Here is a 23241-nt window from a genome sequence, read left to right on the forward strand (position 1 = left end):
CTTGCATAGCTTCGAATTTTTGTGAAAATAAGTATCTGAACTTAGTTTCAAATAGTCTAGAGAGTTACCTTTGTGGTGATACATATGGTATGTGATAAATATTTGTGGAATTTGTGAAATTCGGTTTTCAAACGTGCCGATGATGCAAGCGATCTCGCGTGAATTTTGCAAGTCCTGATATGTCGACCGGGTGTCAAAAATCACTCGCCTAAATTCAATTCAAAGATCAAAAATAATATCTGAACTTAGTTTCAAATAGCCTACGCAATTATCATTTCGGTGATATATAATGCATGCATGTAATAATTGATTAATCTACCTAAAACGCGCTATTAAAACGGCGAAAGATCGTGATAAACACTCTGGTGGCGGTCGCACTAAATAACGACCGGTAGGGCCCGGCGTCTGGCGGAGAAAAAAAGGTAGCGGCCGGAGGTTGAAACGGGATTTTTATGCACTTTTAATTGTATATATATGTTGTTTGGATGTATTTCTAACAGTTCTGTAACTTTGATGACCAAGCTTGCGCCCAAAGTTGGTGAAATTGATGCTTGTTTATGGACTGCGCTAGCGACCGGAGAATTCGCCGTCGGCCATTTTGGCTACGGTCCCTGAGTTGTTGTGGTTGGCAATTTTGCAACAAATTTCGCCATTTAGGCTACGTTTGTTTACAATTATTTTGAAAGTCACATTATGACATCGTAGTATGAATTCCACTGCAGTTTCGTTACGCAGCAATGCTCATGTTTTTGGTTTGCAATCCTGTACTGTCTGTACACTGCGCTGTGCATGGCTGTACTGTAGCTGTAGTGTAAAAAAGACAAAAACCATAGCCTAGCCCTATAGGACAGGCTTAGAGTATAACTCAACAAACAGGCCCTCATGATTCATTTGATGGACACCTTATTTGATAGTACCTCATCATTAAGTCCACTAGATCCTGTTCTGTCACATGTCGTAGACGATAGACAATTTTCAAAATGTAGTACACCACTCGCTCATCTTTAAGCCCATGCAGCTCTCGGCTCACATCATGTGGGCACGGTTGGCTGTTGAGTGTTATGGTTCAGTCTGTGAGACTAATTTAAAGAGGTTACACTTTTATTTTGAATTGGAAAACAGCCCACAGGACTGACTTTTCACTGAGTAATAAGTGTGCCCTTCGAAGGTAAAGTCTCTTTCTGGATTTGCTTCCATAGATGCCTTGTTCAGGATATCATCTGACCGATGCCTGATCAAGCACAGACTGTATCCGGTGGTGTACATTTCCCCGTCTATGTCACCCTTTTTTATTCAGTCAGTGTTAATTTCTCTTCTCTTTTTTTACAGATTAACTGTTGTTGGTTATTGCAAGAGGAGTCGTTGGCACATTTCAAGTCAAGCACTTGCTGTTCCCACATTCAGAGTGAGGTGTGCTTACTCGTTTTACTGCTTTCCATTCCCGGAGAGCGTTATCAAATATCTGCTGCAAGGCAACAAATATCTGCCGCAAGGCGCTTCAAATATCTGCCGAAAGGCATCAAATATCTGCCGCACCAATAAAGTTCATTTTGTTAACCAACTCTTTATCTTCTTTTCTTCACATACAAAAAAGACCGTCCCAAACATTTGGCTGCATCCACTTCATCAATGTCCAGACAACAGTCGGTTCATTTGACCATTGTAAAGCACCAGGCCCCACCTCACAAAATACACTCCATGTGCATGTTATTAGTTCCACCTACGCTGCATGAAGACAAGGACTCCACTCTTTGACGTCACCATACAACTCCTTGACGTCATCACACACCCCACTACTGCAACGGCAATAGAAATGACTTTACGTCATAATACCAGGGTGACGTCAACTCAGTACTTCAGCATGCACTGATATAGCAAGAAGGTCTTTCGCATCAGCACTTCTGCGTGCTAGACGTTATAGCTTCACGTTGCCTCATAATAACGTTACCGACACACACTTGGCCCTTGCCTTCACCTATCCATTTCAGCTGAGCGCCAGGCCCTTGGGCCTCTTGTTCTCTGTTGATGTCTCTCCATCAGATATGAGGCTTGCATGAAGTAAAGTGATCCATACATTGCGAGCTGGCATTAATTAAATGTTCGCGTAGAGACCGTTTGTTATATTTCTACATACTTTTTTGCGGCCGTTTTATTACTCTGTGGCTTCTAACGAGGTTGATTCGTATGGCATATGAATTGACGCAGTCCGGCCGATCATGTTTAATTTAGCCACAATAATGTTATCATTCTGATCATTATTCAAACAATCATTTATCTGTGCCTATTTACATCCATCACAAATCTAATAATGAGGGGTAATAAATGTGTCATAGCTTGCATCAAGCATTGTGTAGAGTTTAGAACAAGTCAACATTTGGAGTGATTCATAATTTGACTCGGCACACCCTTTGTTACCTTGAGTAACAAACAAACACCAGTGCATATTATTCAAATATCATCTGAAAAAAGAAATACGTCATTTTCAAGTTGCTGATACCGGTGTAACATCTGTGGTTGTTTCCCATGTGTCAGTGTTTCCAAACAATAGGCAGCTAGAGAGACCACGACTTTTCAATAGGAGGGATACACAGAAAAACTTGTCAGTCAATTTTTGAGCGTTCCCAAACAATGAGAGGAAACACTCAAAAACAGAAACACTCACATATGTTACACCGGGACCTCTCGCTTATAAGGCCATCACTCTACCGACTGAGCTACAGGGAATTTCCCTCTAGCCTGGGCCAGTAGGAATGATGCCACCACTACATACATACTCCCCCTGTTCGGGAAAGTTGTGTCCTCACAAACGGATTGTTCCATGATACAAAGGGTTAATTCATTGTCCAAAGACACACCAGCATATAAACAAATTATTAGTGCCCTTTTACCACGTTGGGCGCCAAATGTTACAGAGAAAAAACATCAAGGTCCAACCGGGGATTGAACCCGGGACTTCTCGCTTATAAGGCCATCACTCTACCGACTGAGCTAAAGGGAATTCCCTCTAGCCTGTTTTCAGATGATACATTGTTAACAACTAAGAACATACTATTTAAAAGAAACATCCTCCACCACATTTTTGGAAATGCTGCAGAACAGCATAAGTCTGTCGATTTCATTATCCCACCACGTGCATTGTAGAATCCCGTTTTAAATACTTTTGAATCGGACAGTATTGCTCTAATGTTTAGTTCACAACTAGGACAGTTTCTCTTTCCAAATTAATGAAACATGATTAGGGGCTAGTGAAGGTCCGATGCAAGAATGTTGTGTGTTGCAACGGGGAGAGTGCATTTTCTAAGCATTTAACAGTTAATTGATGAAACATTTACGTACATATAAGCCAGATACGAATATAAGAATAGGACATTTACTTACATTAGTGCGCTAAGACAGTTAGTGTCGTACCATTTCGACTAATGCTAATTAGCCTATTGTGATTCGATTCAAAAGGAAATCATATGTTCTTCACCAAATTCTTTAATCCTCAGATAAATCTATCACGTTTTCCTGCAGTAATTTATTTCCCTGATATCTTTACAGAAAGCATGCGAAAATATACCTTCAACTCAATATATTTTCTTGACAATAATCAATGTTTAACACCAAACAATCCAATAATATATATTGAACATATTTTATGGGTTTTCCGATGCAATGACATCATCTTTCATCCCGGTACTTTGAAGTCGCTTAAGAAGACAATATTCATTTATGTGTTAAAATCGGGGATTGGTCACAGTTGGGCCACTCGGCTAGTAAGTTATTGATTGAAGGTTTAGGTCCTGAAGTGATACTTATATATCTTCAGCATGGTCTCAAACAGTAATTGATTGGTGATGTTTCACCTGATCACCTTTCTGGTGATGGCATTCATTATTGCTTGGGGTATCTTTGGATGCTTCTTCCGAGTTACCTGAGTTTTTATGTCCATCTATTCAGTCCCATCCATATTTCAAATGTTAACGTTCCACCCACGGTCTTTGGGAGGAATTTGACGACACTCGATGGCCTCAATTTGAGTACCAAGACTCAACAGGAAAATATGATGAGCCTGAAAAACGGCCACTCAAGACAGACTGGTACCAAAAACTATCTTCGGCCGTGTCTCCTTTTTGGTGAAACCAACATTAGCACCTCACCACCCAAATCCTGGTTGAGAAATCGAGCCTCCTGTTGCCAACAGAAGGTGCCACGTACTTTACAAGTGAACACGTTCTACATTGCACAGAAAGTAGAAAGCTGTGTTTAACCCTGAAATGGTCAGAATCGACGATATTCACTATCATAATTTTGGTACAATGGTCATACCTCGACCTTTGGCGTTGTGAAACCCCTTCCGAATTGAGATCCATATTTCTCTGCATCTCAATGATATATCTCTGAACAGATGCCGCCATCATACAGAATGAATTTGTCTGTTTACACCGATAAAAGCTGTTGTTGTTTAACATTTGTTTCAAAACCAGATGTTTGGAAAGCAGTTTTTGAAGCTGTTGTGCAAACATGGCAGTATTTGTATATTTAGATGACAATTCCTTTTCGAGGCACGTTATGATGAGGGTGAGAAGTCCCTCGTGTGTAACGAAGTTGCAAAGATAAGTGCTAAGTTTCAATTGTGTATAGTCATGAGATGTGAAATTCTTAAAAATCAGAGAATGACAATACTCATGCATTCTCTACCAAAATTAGCATTATAAGAGCGGATTCGTATATCTTTGAGTTTTTTTGTTTCAAATGCAGGTTCTCGATCCATGATTGTTGGCCAAACATTGTTCATTACAATTTTGCTATGTATATAGTGCATATTGCCTGGCTGCCTAGCAATTATCTGTCAAAACAGGCCTGATAGGAAATTATCAATTTTATTAGGGGATTATTCTGAGATTAATATCATCATTAAAACATTTAAATGTAAGGAATTCCTCAACAAGTTGTCTGTGTGTTGTTATCTGTCCGCTTTGAGCGGCTTGTTATGAAAGTGTGCGGTTACTCGGTCGAACCACTTCACCATTCCCCTGATCGGTCAATGGGAAACACTTGTCAGGATGGGTGTTAGATAACTTGTGCGATCATTCTGATGGTTATCTGGCTAATGAGAGACTAAAATTGACTGTTTCACATGGAATGCTCTAGGGGCAGACGTTGCACTCTCATGATGAAACAAAGTTGAGGTTTGATACCCAATACTGACACTTTGCTTGGGCAATTCACTTCACTTCAATATTGATTCATTCTTTTTAATAAACATTGGAGCGAGATCCCTTGAATCAGGCCCCTGGCCTGGGCAAATAAAAGATGGTATCACTTGAGGGACTGGAATGGACTCGTCTTAAGCCAATGACGGAAACACTGTGCTCATTACTGGGGTGGCCAAGCATAGGCGGCAAACAATGAACGCTCGACGTATCTTACGTTAGAGGAATTTCTACAAACCTGCACGAAACGTACATGGAGAAAACCGTATGATGCTTGTCTAATCTGTTTATGATAGATTGTCAGGCTTGTATGGCGAATGTCCAGAGACAGGATTGAGTTAGCATTACGAATGTTTTGGCCGCTGTCCTTAACGTGACCTATAGATCATGCCATTATCAACACGTATGATGAGGCTGTTTCATCACCAAGGCTGATACTCATTAATTCAATCATCGGGGAGATGCTCATTATGGGATGGTACACGCAACAGGCAGATTCTGAATGGGTTGTCTTCATAACACGTAATACTAACAGTAGAACTTCTCTATCAGGGACACTTTCGGTACTAACAAGTGTTTTCCTTAATAGAGAGGTTAAATTGAGTGGATACAACCACTTTGGAACCAAAACTATTGTCCTTAATAGGGAAATTGTCCTTAATAGAGAGGTGTCTGCTAAGGGACGTTCCACTGTATGACGTGAACTGCATTTCCACAAAAAGGGATACCTTTTTCATTATAATTATACACATGATATTGATGTGGAAGGAACTCAATATCCCACATTGAAAATCCTCCATGATCAAACTTAAGTCTACTGCAGTTCCCGTCAAATCTGCCGTCAACTGATCATGAAGATAATGTTAACCTTCAAATTGATTTTGCTATCAAGACAGGTGGAAGCCCATCTAAGCACGTGAGATTATGATGTTGACCCGGTAAGCTGGGCGATCAGCCTAGTGAGAATCATCAGGTCATACCGGTATCATAGCCTGCGCAACGAGGAGACAAGTCATTTCAAACCTAATCCGCCGGTTAATTAAGAGTTGTGATGGGGCGAGGGGGCAGTGGGTGCGTGTATGCATTGTACATAACGGTCTCGTGATTGCTTTTTTTATAGGAATTCGTCAGCTCTGCATTGGTCATGTAGTGTGGTGTCATCATCACTCGATCCATAAGCTATAAAACTCTGCAGCGGCTCATTGAGACCAGCCCTAATTTTGAGGTTATTGCGAATGCATTGATTACAGGCAAATTATGCATTCAAAATACTCATTTTGCGAGGATTTGAATAATATATACTTTGTTGGAGCATTTTAGTCATCTTCCAACAGTCATTATTTGGAATGTGACCCAAGACTAAAAACAAGGAATGGCGGTCACTACAATGGCTACTTATCCAAAGAGTAAGTCTGCAGTGAACGCCACACGCATCATAAGTTGCTTCAATCGCAGACGATCAAGGGTGTTTGCTGGTTAAGGGATAGTGTGTGGTTTAGGAAATTTATGCTTATTTTTGGTAACAATGACACGAGCGAGTTGATTTTGGTGTTGGTGATATTTATTTATTCATTTTAGTCAACCAGGTGTATTTACTTTCACGACTTGTTGACACGACTCATCAGATGTTATGCATTTTCTCATATTACCTGCTGATTTTAATCATCTCGTCACAGGACTAAAGCTCATGCATTTCCATGTTAAAATGTGCTATTTTATGTGCGTAGGGAAGAAGAGAGTGAGTCGGCTGCGATCGGCCCCCACCCCCAATCATATCATACGGGAACGAGATCGTGGTAAAACCCCCCAAGGTAAAACTCTCTGTTCCATTTTATCCTGTCTTCCATTTTAATTCTCTAGTTTACCAGTAGTGGCGTCGCTCGTGTGGCCAGACTCGGTGGTGGGTTTTTATAAACGGCGTGCCGTCTGATGTACGATTTACTGGTCTTGATTCTCTGCCTTCTAGTCCTCCTCTGATTCTTGTAAGCTTAGAATCCTGTAGCCACACGCCTTTGAAAGACAGCTTGAGCGCCACCTTTGGCAGTAGCAAGAAACTAATCCAACGATGTCTGTGTCCTCTCTTTGGAGTAAGTTGCAGCTCAAATCAAAAAGTGGAATTAGATTGTTTGGATTAAAAGAACATTCTGGAAGAAGCGCTGCAGTGTTTTATTGCAGAGATGAGCAATTGTTATTGCGTGTGACAAAAATTACTAGTCTGTCAAAAGGTGGTGCTTATCAAAGTTGGTGCTTGTCAAAGCAATTCTGTTGTCCGTGTTTTTTTCTCAGAGTTTCTCAACAAATCTTTGTCTCTTTGCAATCTACAGGTTGTCTCGTAAACATATCGTAACAAAATCTTGCTCTTCTATATATTCGAGTGCCACAATTTGATATTCTATGTTGTAATTTATTTCAATATTCTTTTTGCTCATATTTTCATGATGTATGAAGTTGAGGTAGTCAGTGTGTGCTATGTGAATGATGCCGTGTTATTCAATGGTCTGTGAGCATTTATGAGGACTGCGTTTCTTGTGCGTGTGTGTGTTTCAGGTTGTCTCATGATGTGAACTTGATCGCTTGGTTGACACTATAGTAATGAGACTGGCTGGTGCACTGCCCCCTCCCCCTCATGATCATGTTGTGAGTCTTGCCGCTGCTGGCCAGACTTGAGATGAGAGCATGTGACTGGGGAGATTCGCCTGCTCTTTGTGAAGGATCCTAGGGTTCGTTTCGGTGCATTCAGCATAGACAGTACATACAGCCATCGTTCCTTGATGCTTGACTGGTGAACGAATTCGTCCAGGGGGGAGGGAGGACAAACTGATGCAATACCACAGATTGCTGATTGGGAGTGACGTGCACAGGCCGCTTTAACCTGGGGCCTGAATGGGAACTTAAAGCGAACTGGAACCGCCGAGCGATTTATTCAACTTTTCGACTTTCACCGCCCGAGAAAGTCAAACTTCCAACTTCCTATTCGAGTTCAGATTTGTAGCTCCGCCCCAAGTGCCCGAGCATGCGCAGTTCAATTTGTTATTATTGAGAATCATGTGAGAATCACGTGAGTCATGCGATCTTTCATTCATGAATTTTCGTAGTAAATTCCATAGTAGTGACGTCACTGAATGATTGACAGCTAGGCGCCATGTTACATTCATGCCTCGTTCTGATCACCCGATACGCGGGAAATGAAAACGAGGTCATACGAACTGGCTTGGCGGTTCCAGTTCGCTTTAAACCAGTATATACTGGATGATCAGAATGTTGCTGAGGGAAAATGCTTGGCGAATTCCAGTGACTGTGGTAGTGAAACATTACTATATGCTTTTGATCCATGTCTAATGACATTTCTTTGACCTTTTCAATCAAAAAATGATTATTTCATGAATTAAAGTTATTCGAATGATCTGTGAAAATAAAACACCAGTGAAAAGGTTTGGTAACCCTAAACACCACATCAGAGTTGGGGACAAGGTTGTCCATCGCAAAGACACACCAGGTTCATGTTTTGTAATCCCCCAACCCTCCCAACCAGGACTGTATAACTTTTGATCATCCTAGTCTATCGGTATGATTCTAAGTGATATTGACCACATCAGGTATTGCATTCATCTCGCGTATAAGCTCTGATATGATAATGAATATTCAGTAAGGTAACATTGTAGCGCTCTCAAACCAGAAATGAGGTGGGTGTACATGTTTTGTTGGAAGTTCTGTCTAATGAGAAAGGAATGGGAGTGCCGCTGCAATTTGCTAAACATGCTAAAGGAGTCTGACCCCACAATTTAAGGTTTGTTGGTTATGACGCTTGTCAAGGCTCCACTCTGTCTTATCAGTTTAACCCCTAAGCGGGTTCTTGATATACATGTATAAATGATACATAAGGAAGTCAGTTGCTTTCGGCATTTTGTGACAGGTCAGTCTAATAGTGTAAAATATTGATGAATAAGTTGAACATCAACAACTCAAGTCAAATGAATATATCTGGAAATGTTAATTTGTTGTTTGTGAGTAAAGATTGAAGGTTGCAAATCAATGCTCCGTTGCTCTAACATTTTCTTTCCTGTTCTTTAACTTGGTAGGCGGTCATTTTCGAAAAAAAATGCCATTTTTGCAGACTCCATTAAATATCACCCATGTTTTCGATCTGACCTACTTCTCAAGGTCATATAGCTCAAACCTCTTAAATTGCACTGACAAACGGCACTTTATGACATTATTTGTCCAAGATCTCTGTTATGTATGCATGATAGAGGCATCTCAATATGTTTTAAAACAAAGTCGATGTTGAAACTGGCTTCAGATACTCTCCAAGTTGTGTAAACTGACCCATGTATTTCAGCTGAGCGCCAGGCCTTTGGACCTCTTGTTGCTCATCTCTGAGAGAATTTACACGATAATTATTTATACTCGTCGTTCAGTTTTTGTTGATTAATTTAACCTATTCATTTATCACCTTTTAACCCTTCATCTCATCATTTTGATACTTTAATCATCTTTTTTTTTCGACAGATGTATTTACTTATGAACATGACCAATCATATTTTATTCATCTCATCACTAAAGCTGATCCATGTCCATGTTAAAATGTGCTATTTTACGTGCGTAGGGAAGAAGAGAGTGAGTCGGCTGCGATCGGCCCCCACCCCCAATCATATCATACGGGAACGAGATCGTGGTAAAACCCCCCAAGGTAAAACTCTCTGTTCCATTTTATCCTGTCTTCCATTTTAATTCTCTAGTTTACCAGTAGTGGCGTCGCTCGTGTGACCAGACTCGGTGGTGGGTTTTTATAAACGGCGTGCCGTCTGATGTACGACTTTCTGGTCTTGATTCTTCTGCCTTGTTGTGGTCCTGATGGTGCATCTCAAAATTTCAACCAATTCTTCTCTCCTTGCAATATACAGGTTGTCTCGTAATCACACTGTTACAAAATCTTGCTCTTATGTCTATACAAGTGCCATATTTTCTATATTTCATGTTGTGCTTTTTTCTTTCAATATTCGTGTTGCTCATCTTTTGATGACGCATGAAGTTGAGGTGGTCAGTGTGTGCTATGCGAATGATGCTGTGTTACTCATTGGTCTGTGGGCTTTCATAAGGACAAAGTAGCAGTGTTTTTCCTGTTTTTTTTCGTGAAATTAAACCAGAATGTATCAGATGATAAGTGTGCTGCTCCGGAAGACTGCAAGGCGAATTGCAGTGACTATGGAAATGAAACATTACTATGTAATGAATTACGACAGTTGCAACTGCAAAACTAAGGAAGTTTTCAATAAGAAACGTGCAGATTCTCGGCAGTAATCAACAGAAGCACTTGGTTACTCGGTTACTGATCACGTACAGTGGCAACCTGTCAGGCAGATTATACCTTCGAAAAAAGGCGAGCTCTGATCAGTGGAGCCCGAATGTCACCCCGCAATAAGCGGGGAGATACGGGATTAAATATGCATCAGCCGAAGGTTGATTTGTTATGCTTGCAAAAATAGCCGTCTTTTTGTGCCATCTTTTTGCCTGTCCTTGGTAAACGAAGGAACTTGATGGATAGTTCCTGATCGAAGGCATGTGATATCTCAGGAATGACGGGCTGTTTAATCTCGTAGTGTGTGCAGTGTCCACACGGTGGTCAGCTAGATTTGAGAGAAATGTTTAATGAAGCGGCCGACATGATTAGAGCCTAACAAAATGACTGAAGAGATGACGAGGAATGAGCTATGGAATTTTTTCTATTTGTTTACATGTCTATGCCACATGGCCAATCATGGGGACACTCAGTTACTGTCAGTTTGAAAATTCCCACTTTGTAAAACTAATTTGTATCAAATTTGTTTCCCTTATTTTGGTGGATTTTGGTGGCCGGTACAGTGAATCTGTACCATACCGCAGTGTCCATCATCCGTCGTCGTATTCTAAAAAAAACAGTAGCACGTTTCTTAACCGCTTAGGTTATGAACTTTAAACTTGGTATGCATGACCCCTTAGGCCAGATGACCCCTGACAACAAATTTCTGTCTGGTCTGATTCTTAACTTGGCCACCAGGGGGCTGAAATTTTCAATTTTTTGTCACAGGTGCTTCTTTTTGGGATACATGACACTATACCCGGGTTTATGAACTGACCTACTTTTCAAGCTGACGAAGGTCAAATGATGTTTATTTTACATTCGAGTGTAACTATAGCACATTTGTCAATCAAAGTTCCATACGTTGAGCAAAATGGCCCTTGTCCTTTTCATTTGGTGTAAATAGGTTTTTACAATAATGGTATTTGCAAACATTTAGATTATTTTTAAAAATCAACAAAAATATTTTTTTTGTGGGAATTCGGTGGTTTGTCGTATTACGTGGGTTACTCGCTGGCTTCTCTGCTTATGTCCAAAGTTGAATGGTCGGCCTTCCTGACTCAGAATATCAACGCGATGAGTGAGCGAGTGAACCTGGCCAGTTTCATGACAAAAAGTTCTTAAAAGCAAATATGGATGATACCACCAAGTTTATAAATTAGAAGAAGCCATGTAAGTTATGTTATAGAGAAGATGAAGCCTTTTTCTCAAGCATTATGCATTTTCTGTCCTGCCAAGTGTAATGTCACCCTCGGCCTCTAACCTTGGGCAACAGAAATCCATATTGCCCTTGACAAGGGCTATATTGGATGAATATTTGCAATAAATAACACTTACTGACAATGATCGGTATTCAAAAGTTGTCGATCAAATGTCAAATTGATATCACACTCAAATATAGGCCTTTGAAGTGGAATGTATCTTACCCAGTGTTAAAAAACTCAGTCAGCTTCCACCTTCTGACATTATTCTCCCGAACATTTGTCCAACGAAGGTCTTCAGCCAATATCTCGCAACCAAAGACTGATGACACAAAAACACAAAAGTGTTCGCTTTTGGACATCAGAATTGCAGCGGTTGGAAAACTGTGATGAACTTTAAATTACGAAGTGGAATGATTTTTATTTTTTTATGTTCCGCCCAAACAAAGTTCCATTTGGTGCAATGAGACACGCTGAGTGAATATGCAAGTGACAAGAAAGAAGTGGATAATCTTTGAATTGTTTAAGTCGCAGTTGATGATTAATGACGATGGTGATGAATAGGAGGGAGATGAAGCTGATGACATTACCAACACTCAATGTGCCATCCATCATCTCATAAACGGCGCGTAATATCGGATAGGATATCGCCGAGACAACGCTGTCAATCATCGTGAGAAGGAAACAATTTAGAAAGTGATGCAATTACCAGATCAAAGACAGCACTTATCCTTTTCCTTAACCCCTTGCAATCAATGATCAGAGTAGTGGTCAAAAATAAATTTATCTGCGAAGAGTGAGAATTTCGGAAAATGGATTGACACAAGTGATAGAAAGTGCTTAAAATCAGTCATGTCAATACGTGGTCAGTGAGTTTGAGTTTAAGAGTTACGGAACATTAAATGACCGATATCAAGGAGTGACGGTTAAAATGTGTTCGCTTTGTTGTTCCCATGTTTCAAAGGACCATTGGCATTATCATTGCAGTATGTTTGTTCTTCTGTTTGTTCTTCAGTAAACTATTTTTCTAAACGTGCCTGATGCTTTTCAAATTTTGTTTCAGCTCTTAGATAGTAAAAAAACGCGCTATTCGTTGTTTCTAATACGCACGATTCCTGGCGCGAAATACCTTTCCCGCCACGTGAGTGCTAGCAGAGGTCCGAGTTCACGTCACCCCGCTATTAAAACGCAAGGTTATTTCCATTTATCGTCGCAGTAGCGGGGTAATCAAGCGCCATCAGCGTGACGTCGGAAAAAATCGATATTCTCCACCAAGACATCACAGGGTATAGTGCATCATTCCACGTGGACAGGATCGATGCATGGAGAGCTAACTCGGGTCAAATCGGAGTCAACATCGGAAATGCGCGACAATTCAGTCACATTTTGAACTTTTTTCCTTTTTTTGGTGCAATTTGTTGATGAAAACTACTTATGTAGGATAGGAGGTGACTGGGACAGCCGACAGCTTGGTAATATTGCCCTAATTAATGGCAATGGTCCTTGGAAGGTTAGGTAATATGCTTCAGCTGTTTCTTTACATCCTCCCAAGACTCCTGGATCCTAAAGCGTTTGGAGATAATCTTCATTAAAGGGTAAAAAATTGACTTGAACTTTACACAAGCCCCAAGCAAATCAATGGGTTAAACAAGTAGGCACAGATATGTGGGCTGATATCTTCGACGAAAGAACTGCTCTTTATTGCATTTCTGAAATGCCAGCCTGATCTTCCAGGGGCTCGCATTCTGAAGATAATTATGATTTAAATATATTTTGTTTATGAAAGTCTTTGATCTTTAACGTTGAAGTCACTGTATATACTGCTTAATTTAAAGGAAAATGTCACGTTTCAGACATTCTTTTATGGTCTCTGTTCCTTCGTCTTCACATTTGGTAGTATTTAGGCCTACCTTGTTGTGGAGACATGAGGATATTTGGTTTAAAATAGAGAGGGGGTGGGGACTTAGGCCTAAAAAATCATTTTGGTTCACTGCACTTCTAAAATTTGAATTTTAAAGGGCCGACTTTGGCAGACGATGTGTTGGTTTTTTGTTCAAAAACGGCTTCCAGCAGGACCGTAACTTCTCCTAACAGGATTAATGAAAACTATTTGTACTGCAGTAAACAATGCACTAGAACGGGATGAAACCTTAGGCCGCCTGAAATTCACAAGCCATGCCCCAAACTGCCTTCCAACACTGGTAAAAAATGTTATCAGAGAACGGTATCAGTGTAATACTACCAGTGGCGGCGCATGGTGTCGAGTTGGCACATTATCCTCCTTGCCAAGTACATCACGGGCCCAAGTTGTCCCCTTAATCCATTGTCAACACAAAGTTATCACAAGGTTTACTTTGCAAATTAATGCGACTGTTTACTGTGTGTATTGTTTTGGCTTTCAGTTACTACTTATTATTGGTAGACTAAGATCATTGGCTATTTTGATTGGAAATTCTCACATTCGAGATTTTAAAAGCAAAGAGTAAGACTGATATATAGTGCATCAACAGTTCTTACAAAACCCACATTTTCCGCACATTTCTCTATTCTTCTGACCAGATAGAGTGCTGATTCTGTGGCTGAAGAAATTGTTCTTGCTTCGCGCACTCAATAACAGAATCAGAGTGAATGTGATGACCTTTCAGTAGGAGAAGTGATTGAATGCCATGCATGGCAACGAAAATCATGCAGAACCAACTCAGACTGGTACCACTATGTTTATTAACACCATCTACTCCGTCCACAGGTCAGGAGGCGCTTGGTTGCTGACAGGTCAACCAAGGGCTGGTGTGGTCCATTGGTTAAAGACCTGGAACATCTTGGGTTCAATACCTGAAGTGACATTTAGCAAGTCACTTTCATTTGATTGCGGTGTTTGTTTAAGATGTATAACTGAGAATCCCTGGTACATCATCATGACCAACACGTCTCCTCTCCCAGTAGCGCCTCGTGTTTTATGACTTCCTGCTCCACCCCAGGTATGATCATTGATGTGACCTCACTCGATATCCTCCTCCCACACTCCACACAGCTACAATGGAAATTGCAAATTGTCCTAATTCGAAAGTCATGACCGCCATTCGTGAGTGATCCGCTTCAGTCAGAATGCTTAGAGGATGTTATATGGAGATCGGGCTCATTTCCGATTTAAGGTCTGAGGAGAATTTATAATTGATGAAAATTGTCGTGTGTACAACCATAAAGACATCGCTTATTCCACTTAAAGGCCAAGCCTGGTGGTGAGGTTAATAGACTTGCATGTGCCTTGTACTCCCCCTCCACACACTGACAAAACCAGCACTCAACAATTGTGTCAAGGCCAGAGCAGAGGGGAGCGGAGGGGTTTAAAAGTGAAGCTGCTTAGGTCACAACTAGTTGTACTCTGAGCACACATGGAAATGGGATGTACGCCTTGACCAATGACATGTCTTGTCTCATAAAGCGATAGCACATTGAATCTGTCCTGGACTGTCTTGAGCGGATGTTGAGTTTGGGGCAAGATCCACCGGCTTCAGAGGCTTGGTTCTCAGGATATCTTAACCTTGGAGGAGGCATCGCAGTTATTGATGGATGCATAGGTTTGGGGCAAGATGTAGGAATTTCACACAGGCTACAAGTAAAGTTAAGAAAAGCTTGGATTTACTCTCGTGCTTTTGTCGTATGAGTCTGCATGCAAGAATCATGAGTGATCATTCTTCAACTGTAGTCCATTCGGTAATGTTGTTGCCCAATGGTCATTTGGAGGGGCCCCGATAGATCATATTTTGTTCCTTAATGTATCTCATTCATTCTTAGCTTATGAGTAGATGGACAAAAACAATAATAACCTGAATTTTTCATCCAGATTGGTCGAGAAATAAACCGTACAGAGCGGAAAATGTATGAATTTAGTGCACTAAGTCAATGTACACAAATGCATACACATTTTTTACCATGGTTAATAAAATGAAAAGATTCTGTTTGGTTTTTGGTCGGAGACCAATAAAAATCCAACTTCAAAGAAATCCAACCAGTAGTTTACCCTCCAGAGTCCCAAACGACGCGAACATAACATTTACGAATGAACTATAATGTGTCGGTGGCTTCACTTGACTTTTCATTTGGGCATACCAGCCCCCATGACAGGTGTCAATCATGAGTATGTCATAATCTAATTGATGACGACATGATACGACTTCAGAATATTCCGCAAATTCAATGATTTAGTTAGTGAACAGATTTCATGTTCATGATAACAATTTCTCCTCACGAAACATGGATATTTCATCTCAGAGAATCGAGCGAATAAATCCCTTCACCTGATAAATGAACAATGCGATCCAATAGAATTAGACCGCCACATTCTTGATAGCGCTATACCGTAACCATGGCAACACATGATGCTAGTTTGAGTATGTTGTGAGAGCTTGTCGTGGGTGGTTCCAGGTGAAGACCCTCATGTCTGGTGACCAGGTATTAACCCTATGCGTCCCGTTTGGAAGGCACCATGCCTATTCTGTGATATATCATTGTCTCCAGGAGTATGAGGTAAGCTGTTACCAGACTCGCTTGGGCTGTTTTCGTGTCGCTATGGTGATCAGAAGAGTTCCTCATTACACACAAATATCATGTTCTTAGGCACGACACTGTTCTTTTACCAACGTTACATAACAACTCAAAGTAGCCATGTTGTCAAACTGTCCTATCATGCATCCTGCGTTTTTAGGAAATGATGATATACCATGATTTGCAATGATAGTGGCTCTTCTGAGGACATAACTGGATTATGGGAGAACTGGATGCCCTATAAGCGATGTTGACGAATTGATGCGAGAATAGTTTGTAGCAGACGCAATGTCTCGTCTGTTTACCCACAATGCATCACCCAGGCCTGGCGCAGCAATTAATAATGTCGTCTATATTGCATGTCTCCTTCAGAATCCCAGATGACGGGCTAAAGATCTGTGGCCCAAGTAATCAACATCCTGAAAGAGAAAACCACAAAAGATACTCTCATACAATAGCTGGGCAGAATGCTCTGTCATGCTCCTTGGTTGCGGCGGAGTTAATGAAAAATGTCCCTCGATGCTGCTGATCACGAGGATGAACAAAGCTGATGAAGAAATGGGATGTCTCATCCTCGTCACCAGTTGTTGTTTACTTTGGACTTGCAGTCTCAAGGTTTCTGAACCCGGAGAAAACCAACTTGTGTGATCTAATGACTTGGATCAGACACTCGGGCAGTATCATTAATTTTATGAAACAACTTGTACTCCAAGTACAATTGAAACCTGAAGGCGCGAGGGTTTGTGAAAATGTCGGTCACAGAGAGCTTAGCGGTCAAATTAGAACTGACAGATGAAGAGGCTTCCAAACAAGGAATCTCATTACCTGGCTGAAGTATAAAAACAAAACCGCAGGATCATGATTATAAAGTTTCACCAGGAAATGTATTTTTATTAGCTTTATATCTTTATCTTTTGACACTAAAGCGATTTTCTCAAATCAATAGAGTGAAGAAGGACTTTGGGAAGATATCCTCCTTGTCTCAATTACATCTTGATGATATATTCAGTGGTACGATAACCAAGCGCTCCTCGCAAGCAAAGCTGTGTTACATAAAGCAAACAATCATTATACCATTGCTTGTTTCAAGGCGATAAAACCAATGGTCAGCGGCAGTTAGTCAGGTGTCTCCTAAATAAGACACTGATGACAAAAATGTTAATGGCACTAAGATACTCGTTGGCTGCGATGATTTCATAGTTGCCGTAGTTGGTACTGTTCCAACCACGAAGTTGCTGCCTTTATGATGTGGAGCCGTACCACTATCCTCCCGCAGCGCCACCTTTCAAGGTAATGAATGACCTTTGACATTTTGAAGCCATCCCTCCGATCGTCCTGAGGTCCTCTGATAGATAAAGCTCATCAAAGACGTACAAAGGTCGTAAAAGCTGCCTCATGACTCGTGTCTATTCTCCGGGGTGCAACCCCTGGATCTAATCTGCTTCATTACGACTACATGAGATGTGATGAAATGCAATAACTGAAGATGCATCGCAAGTGAAAGAATGAGATCGGAGGCTGCTAATCACACTTTAACCGTTTAAGTATCGGGTTTTCCTGTGATCGATCTGGTTTGATTTTATGATTATAAAGCTCTCTGTTGGCGCTCAAAGAAAGGCGATGGACATTTCAGGGTTGCGTCCTAAACGCGTCATCATAATTATAACGCTCAAGCCAGTACCAAAACAGCAATCTCTCAATTTCTTATTTAACTAAAATCCGTTCCCATGCTGTATCCTTGACACTTCTCCAAGCAATAGAACCAGGGAAATCTTTTAGAAATTGCCTTTAAGTTTTCTCTCACCTCATTAAAGCTGTTGATGATTACGCGTGTGGGCTTCGCGCGAGTCATTGTCCTGGCGGCCTTGGAGTGTGACATCTGCGCTTCACGCGAGTCATTGTCCTGGCGGCCTTGGAGTGTAACATCTGAAGGCCACGCAGAACCAGTTACACGCACCAACAAGTAAAAATCACAACACGATTTACTAATGATCCTATTCATCATGAACGCTATTGATTATAATCATATTTCAGTCACAACACTCCAAATAGATCGACTCATTCAAGTTGTGGACTCAATTCATGTGCGGGAGACTGTAGGCAGTAGACAGATGAGTTGGCCTGATTAAGGGACAGAAAGTCAACGAGATTGTCTCTACTTTGTCAAGGTCCATCACTTGGTGCTATTTATGCTTCTTGTATTCGGAGCTTAATCACGAATTCAAACTGCCCCAGCTCCCTAAAGCCCGTAGCACACTAGCCGCCAACTTCAGCGTTCACAGGCGTTTTTTGCCGCAAGAGTCCTGAACGCCTGAAAAATCCCTAGTCTGCTACGAACGGCGTCGGCGAACGCGACTTGCCGCCACTTGCCGCAACTAAACGCCAAATATCTAACATGTTTGATTTTTGACGCGTGTCGCCGCGTTTGAACGCAAGAAGAAGCCAGGTGGGCTACGGATTGCCGCCTGAATTTGCGTCGGCGGCGAGGCTATGGGCAATCAGTATGTGTCTTGATGTCACATGATTTCAAAATGGCAGCCAATGTGGCGGAAAAGACGCTACTGGACGCCGATTCTGGGCAGGTGTGCTCTGACCGGGATCCACTGGCCGCCAACTTCGGCGTCGAGAGGCGTCAGCTGAACGGTTCTTGTCGCCAAAGTTGGCGGCTAGTGTGCTGCGGGCTTTACTGTGCATCGTTCTCTCCTAGTCCCACCTATGGTCACCCTTAACCCTATCGCTACCACACCTGGGAATGATGACGTCACACCTTTGGCTAGTGAAATTAACCATACCAATTCATGTCAGATAGGTCATGACACACTGTTGTTGAATCTACAACAGGTCCACGGCTTGGTCACAATGGCCATTTATGATGGGATCACAACGCATGTCACAATTTAAAGATTTGTCGCGGTACGACGCGACCTAAATTCATATCCCGATCTCGATTTCGGAACGTCGCAGCCGAACCTCTCCACTGGCCCCCAATAATCCGTACTGCTAAACTTTCCCCAAGTTCTATCATTTAAAGCTGAAGCATGCATAAAAACTCTAACGGCCAAGTTAGAAAACACAAACGCCCGACCACCAAACGGCCAACTGCACTTGAAACATGATAGACACCCAGCGACTGGTCTCACTTGACTCCACAAACACGTTTATTGACGAGACAGGTCACAGAGATGCTCTCGTGTCAAGAAAAAATGAAAAATATTCCCCGAGCGGGTTTGAACTCGGAACCCTCGCCACTTGATCCTTGCCGTCTTACCCACTATACCATGAAGCCCTTGTTAGAAATGAACTTTTTTGTTCAGTTTTTCCTTTCACGTATACAAGCTTGACAGAATGGTGTCTTTTGTGCCATCTGTACCATCTTCAGTTTTAAAGAAGCCTTTAAAATTTGCCCTTTTACAGTATTGGCAAAGTGAATTCATAAAATACATAATCAGGAGATGAACATGACATCCTGTGATGATTATAGGAGCACGCAGCTATTTTTTTAGTTTTAAAGATGCAAAACAATTTCCCACTTTGCTAGTATTAAAACCATGTGTGTATTGAGGAACTGTCTGATGAGGAGGCATTCGATTTCGAACAAGAATCGCGCTAGGTCGCAATGGCCGCTGGAGTAATGTTATACGAACTGATGCTCGTATCTGTGCTCCACCTCCAGTGCTCTATTGGTGAATACGGTAGCGCCACTGCGGCCTGCTGGTAGTCTCACGATCATATCTGAAGGAGTTTGAAACATGGCTGACCGGTCGTTCAAAACATTGCGGACGGGCGTTAGTGTTTTTTAACTTTGCCGCTCGACTTGACAGAACTCTCAAAATTGAGAAATCGTTGGACTATCTTCACCTATATGGCTTGCAGCTTTAGAATATCCATGCATTAAGAGACATGTTGCTTTCCTCGCGAGACTTAACACACTTACTATTCTCTCAGAGCCGGTGTAGAAGTTTAAAATGTCCTAGGATAAAATGTCCGGGAACAAAGGATTCTATTATGCGCTTCAATCTCTGAGCTATTGACGGTCAGGGTCTCTATAGAACCATATTGCAGAATACAATAGGGCCGGACACTTTTTCCAGGGGGACACTTTTTACTTTTACACCGGCACAGTGCTCTTAGACCTTCACCGACCCACATGTACATTTCTTCTGTTGTTGTCCCGACTTCAATGCAAATCGTGAACGATTTTGGTAAGGTGTGGGAATGGAATGTAATGTATAAGTTAACGCCGCTCTTTGGAATATGGATGATTGCGAGCTTTCCGAGCTTTTCACGTGACCATAAGTGGAAGCACATGACAAGACGAACAAAGACCAAGAGAAATATGACATCATTTATTCATGTTAGTCACCTATTGTGCCATGTTACATTTCATTGGCTAATGCCAGGTACATTTTCTTAATATAACTTTGTTAACAAGGACCCTCGTGTTGGTTTAAATGAATCTTTTCAAACTAATCAACAGACCTAAGCCACCTTAACTCAACAACCAGGAGATAGTAAATCTTACACGGCATGATCATCTTAAATATGACGTGTTACCACGTGACACTCCTACTCTACCCTCGGGTCCCAGGCGAACATGGCCCACAAGTCTTTGGTTGGTTACACCTGAAAAACAGAGATGGCAGCACTTCGTAGAGTTGATGGAGTTTTTGTATCAGGAGGAAAGAGTTGACATCACATTCAGGTGCGCAAGATGAAAACAGACTAGATGACAGAAAACGGATGATGTTGTATAGCTTGCTGTGGTTGGGGAATTTCCTTCATTATATTTGTATGTGTTATGAATATTATGGAACTTGTTGAACCAGTTAGCAGGCCAGCGATGAACTTGTTTTTGGATCTCGGCAATCCAAGCATTGGTTGGGGTATTCAACTTCAAATTTGAGTCAAATTCAATCACTGGAGGAACAGTCTTGTTTGTATTTGCCCCACAATGAACCTGCATGGAAGTGAAAGACATCGATGTCAACTTTTGGTAGCATTTCATTGTTTCTTTTCTTGAGTTCATTCCTTGAGATGACGGATGTCTCATGATAAACTCTGCTTACAGGATGCTACTCGTTCCTGTTTATCATCCACTGCACCTCATTTTGGCCGCAGTAATTTTAATGTCACCACCACTTTGATGACGTTCAATAACAAAGCAGACAAAACGACCCTTCATAGTTAATTTTGGGGTGTTTTAGCATAGAAATTGGCAGCACACTTTCGGTGTTGGTTTAAGGAATTGATACCTCACTGTCGGTATTGGATGTCTCACCAAAACCGCGAGGACGGAGCTAAAATGTAGACCGAAACCGAAGCAGAGGCGACTTTTTGGCAAACATTTCAGCTGCACACGGGCGGCTTTTGCGAGACAATCAATACCGACAATGAGGTATCAATTTCTACTTAAAATATCTCAAATTTAACAAGGGTGGTTTAAAATGCTTTTTGACGGCTTCCATATTTTGCACCAACCCGAGCGGTCATAGTTGGCTAACATTACCCGCTTAATTCAAAACGAGGCTTCGTTTGCGCATAGTGCATTTACACTGTTAAGTGCGGTTAGTGCTAAATCCATGTATTTTAGAATGTTTCACCAAACCATGCCATTTCACCCACGATCTTGGTGAGGTGCACTCCAGTGTTAGCCTACCTTAGCTCTGCCGTATTTTGTGAGACGACCAATACCTCCAGCTTGCTATCAAGTCCTTAAACCACTTCTTAGTAGATGTGCTTGTGGGAAAAGAGATTTATGTTGGAAGTCATAAAACAACTTGAACGCTTCCGGCAAGTCTCGGGCGACGATTAATAGAATAGGCTGCTTGCTGGGTTTTTAAATAATCGTTATAAATTAGTAATGATTTCCCAGCACAGAACACCTACGCAGCCACCATTGTAGGACTGTTTTCATATCGCTGCCTAATTTATGGCTGCTTTGTCCACGAGGAGCACTGATATTTTTTACGATTCCGCAGATTGACTTGCAATCTATCACATAAGACGTCACAACCTGTATGGGACACTGAATCTAGCAAATTAACTCATAATTGTTAATGTTATATAAGCTATATTAGCTAAAATGTATTGCCCGTTTCGCTTGGAAGCAAATATGATGGTCACTGAGCAAACATTCCATTGAAAACAGCTGGGGATAAAATTCTCTGTCACTTTTATAATAAGTTTTTTTTATAATTGTTTGTTTTGTTAGAATAATCGTGATTCTACCATGGGCCGTTAGTCATTCTCTGGTGGTGAATCATTGACGAAATCACAAGGTCAGATCTACCATGGGCCATCACTGATGCTATGACATGTATGATAAAATCTGTCATATCATTTTTCATGGGCCATATCACTTTACTTTCCGCAACGTTGCGACCTAGGTCGTCATCAGTGTGATCATTTGATCACTCCATCTTAACCGGTTGGTCACCAGCATCAGCAGGTCTCCATCCACGCCGATGGTCCTTGCGTCGCGCTCGGCCGCTTCCATCCACCTCATCCAGTGCCTCTCCCCTGCACCCGCAGGTCTCCATCCACGCCGATGGTCCTTGCGTCGCGCTCGGCCGCTTCCATCCACCTCATCCAGTGTCTCTCCCCTGCACCCGCAGGTCTCCATCCACGCCGATGGTCCTTGCGTCGCGCTCGGCCGCTTCCATCCACCTCATGCAGTGTCTCTCCCCTGCACCCGCAGGTCTCCATCCACGCCGATGGTCCTTGCGTCGCGCTCGGCCGCTTCCATCCACCTCATCCAGTGTCTCTCCCCTGCACCCGCAGGTCTCCATCCACGCCGATGGTCCTTGCGTCGCGCTCGGCCGCTTCCATCCACCTCATCCAGTGCCTCTCCCCTGCACCCGCAGGTCTCCATCCACGCCGATGGTCCTTGCGTCGCGCTCGGCCGCTTCCATCCACCTCATCCAGTGTCTCTCCCCTGCACCCGCAGGTCTCCATCCAC

The 23241-nt window shown here is 42.0% G+C and overlaps 1 protein-coding gene across 8 annotated transcripts in view; it reads left to right on the top strand.

The window, feature by feature from the left end:
• Nucleotides 1-23241, top strand: part of LOC135501589 (synaptotagmin-5-like) — a 133143-nt gene that overhangs the window by 74104 nt on the left and 35798 nt on the right. For 4 of the 8 annotated variants that reach the window (XM_064793766.1, XM_064793769.1, XM_064793770.1 and 1 more), the window contains exons 4-5: nt 6926-7009; nt 9805-9888. The exons of the other annotated variants lie outside the window; for them this stretch is intronic. In XM_064793766.1, the coding sequence (XP_064649836.1) occupies nt 6926-7009; nt 9805-9888 (168 nt within the window). The remainder of the gene's footprint in view (nt 1-6925; nt 7010-9804; nt 9889-23241) is intronic. 8 annotated transcript variants of the gene reach the window in all.

The sequence above is a fragment of the Lineus longissimus genome, chromosome 17 (assembly GCF_910592395.1).
Source record: "Lineus longissimus chromosome 17, tnLinLong1.2, whole genome shotgun sequence".
In the NCBI taxonomy this organism is placed as follows: Eukaryota; Metazoa; Nemertea; class Pilidiophora; order Heteronemertea; family Lineidae; genus Lineus; species Lineus longissimus.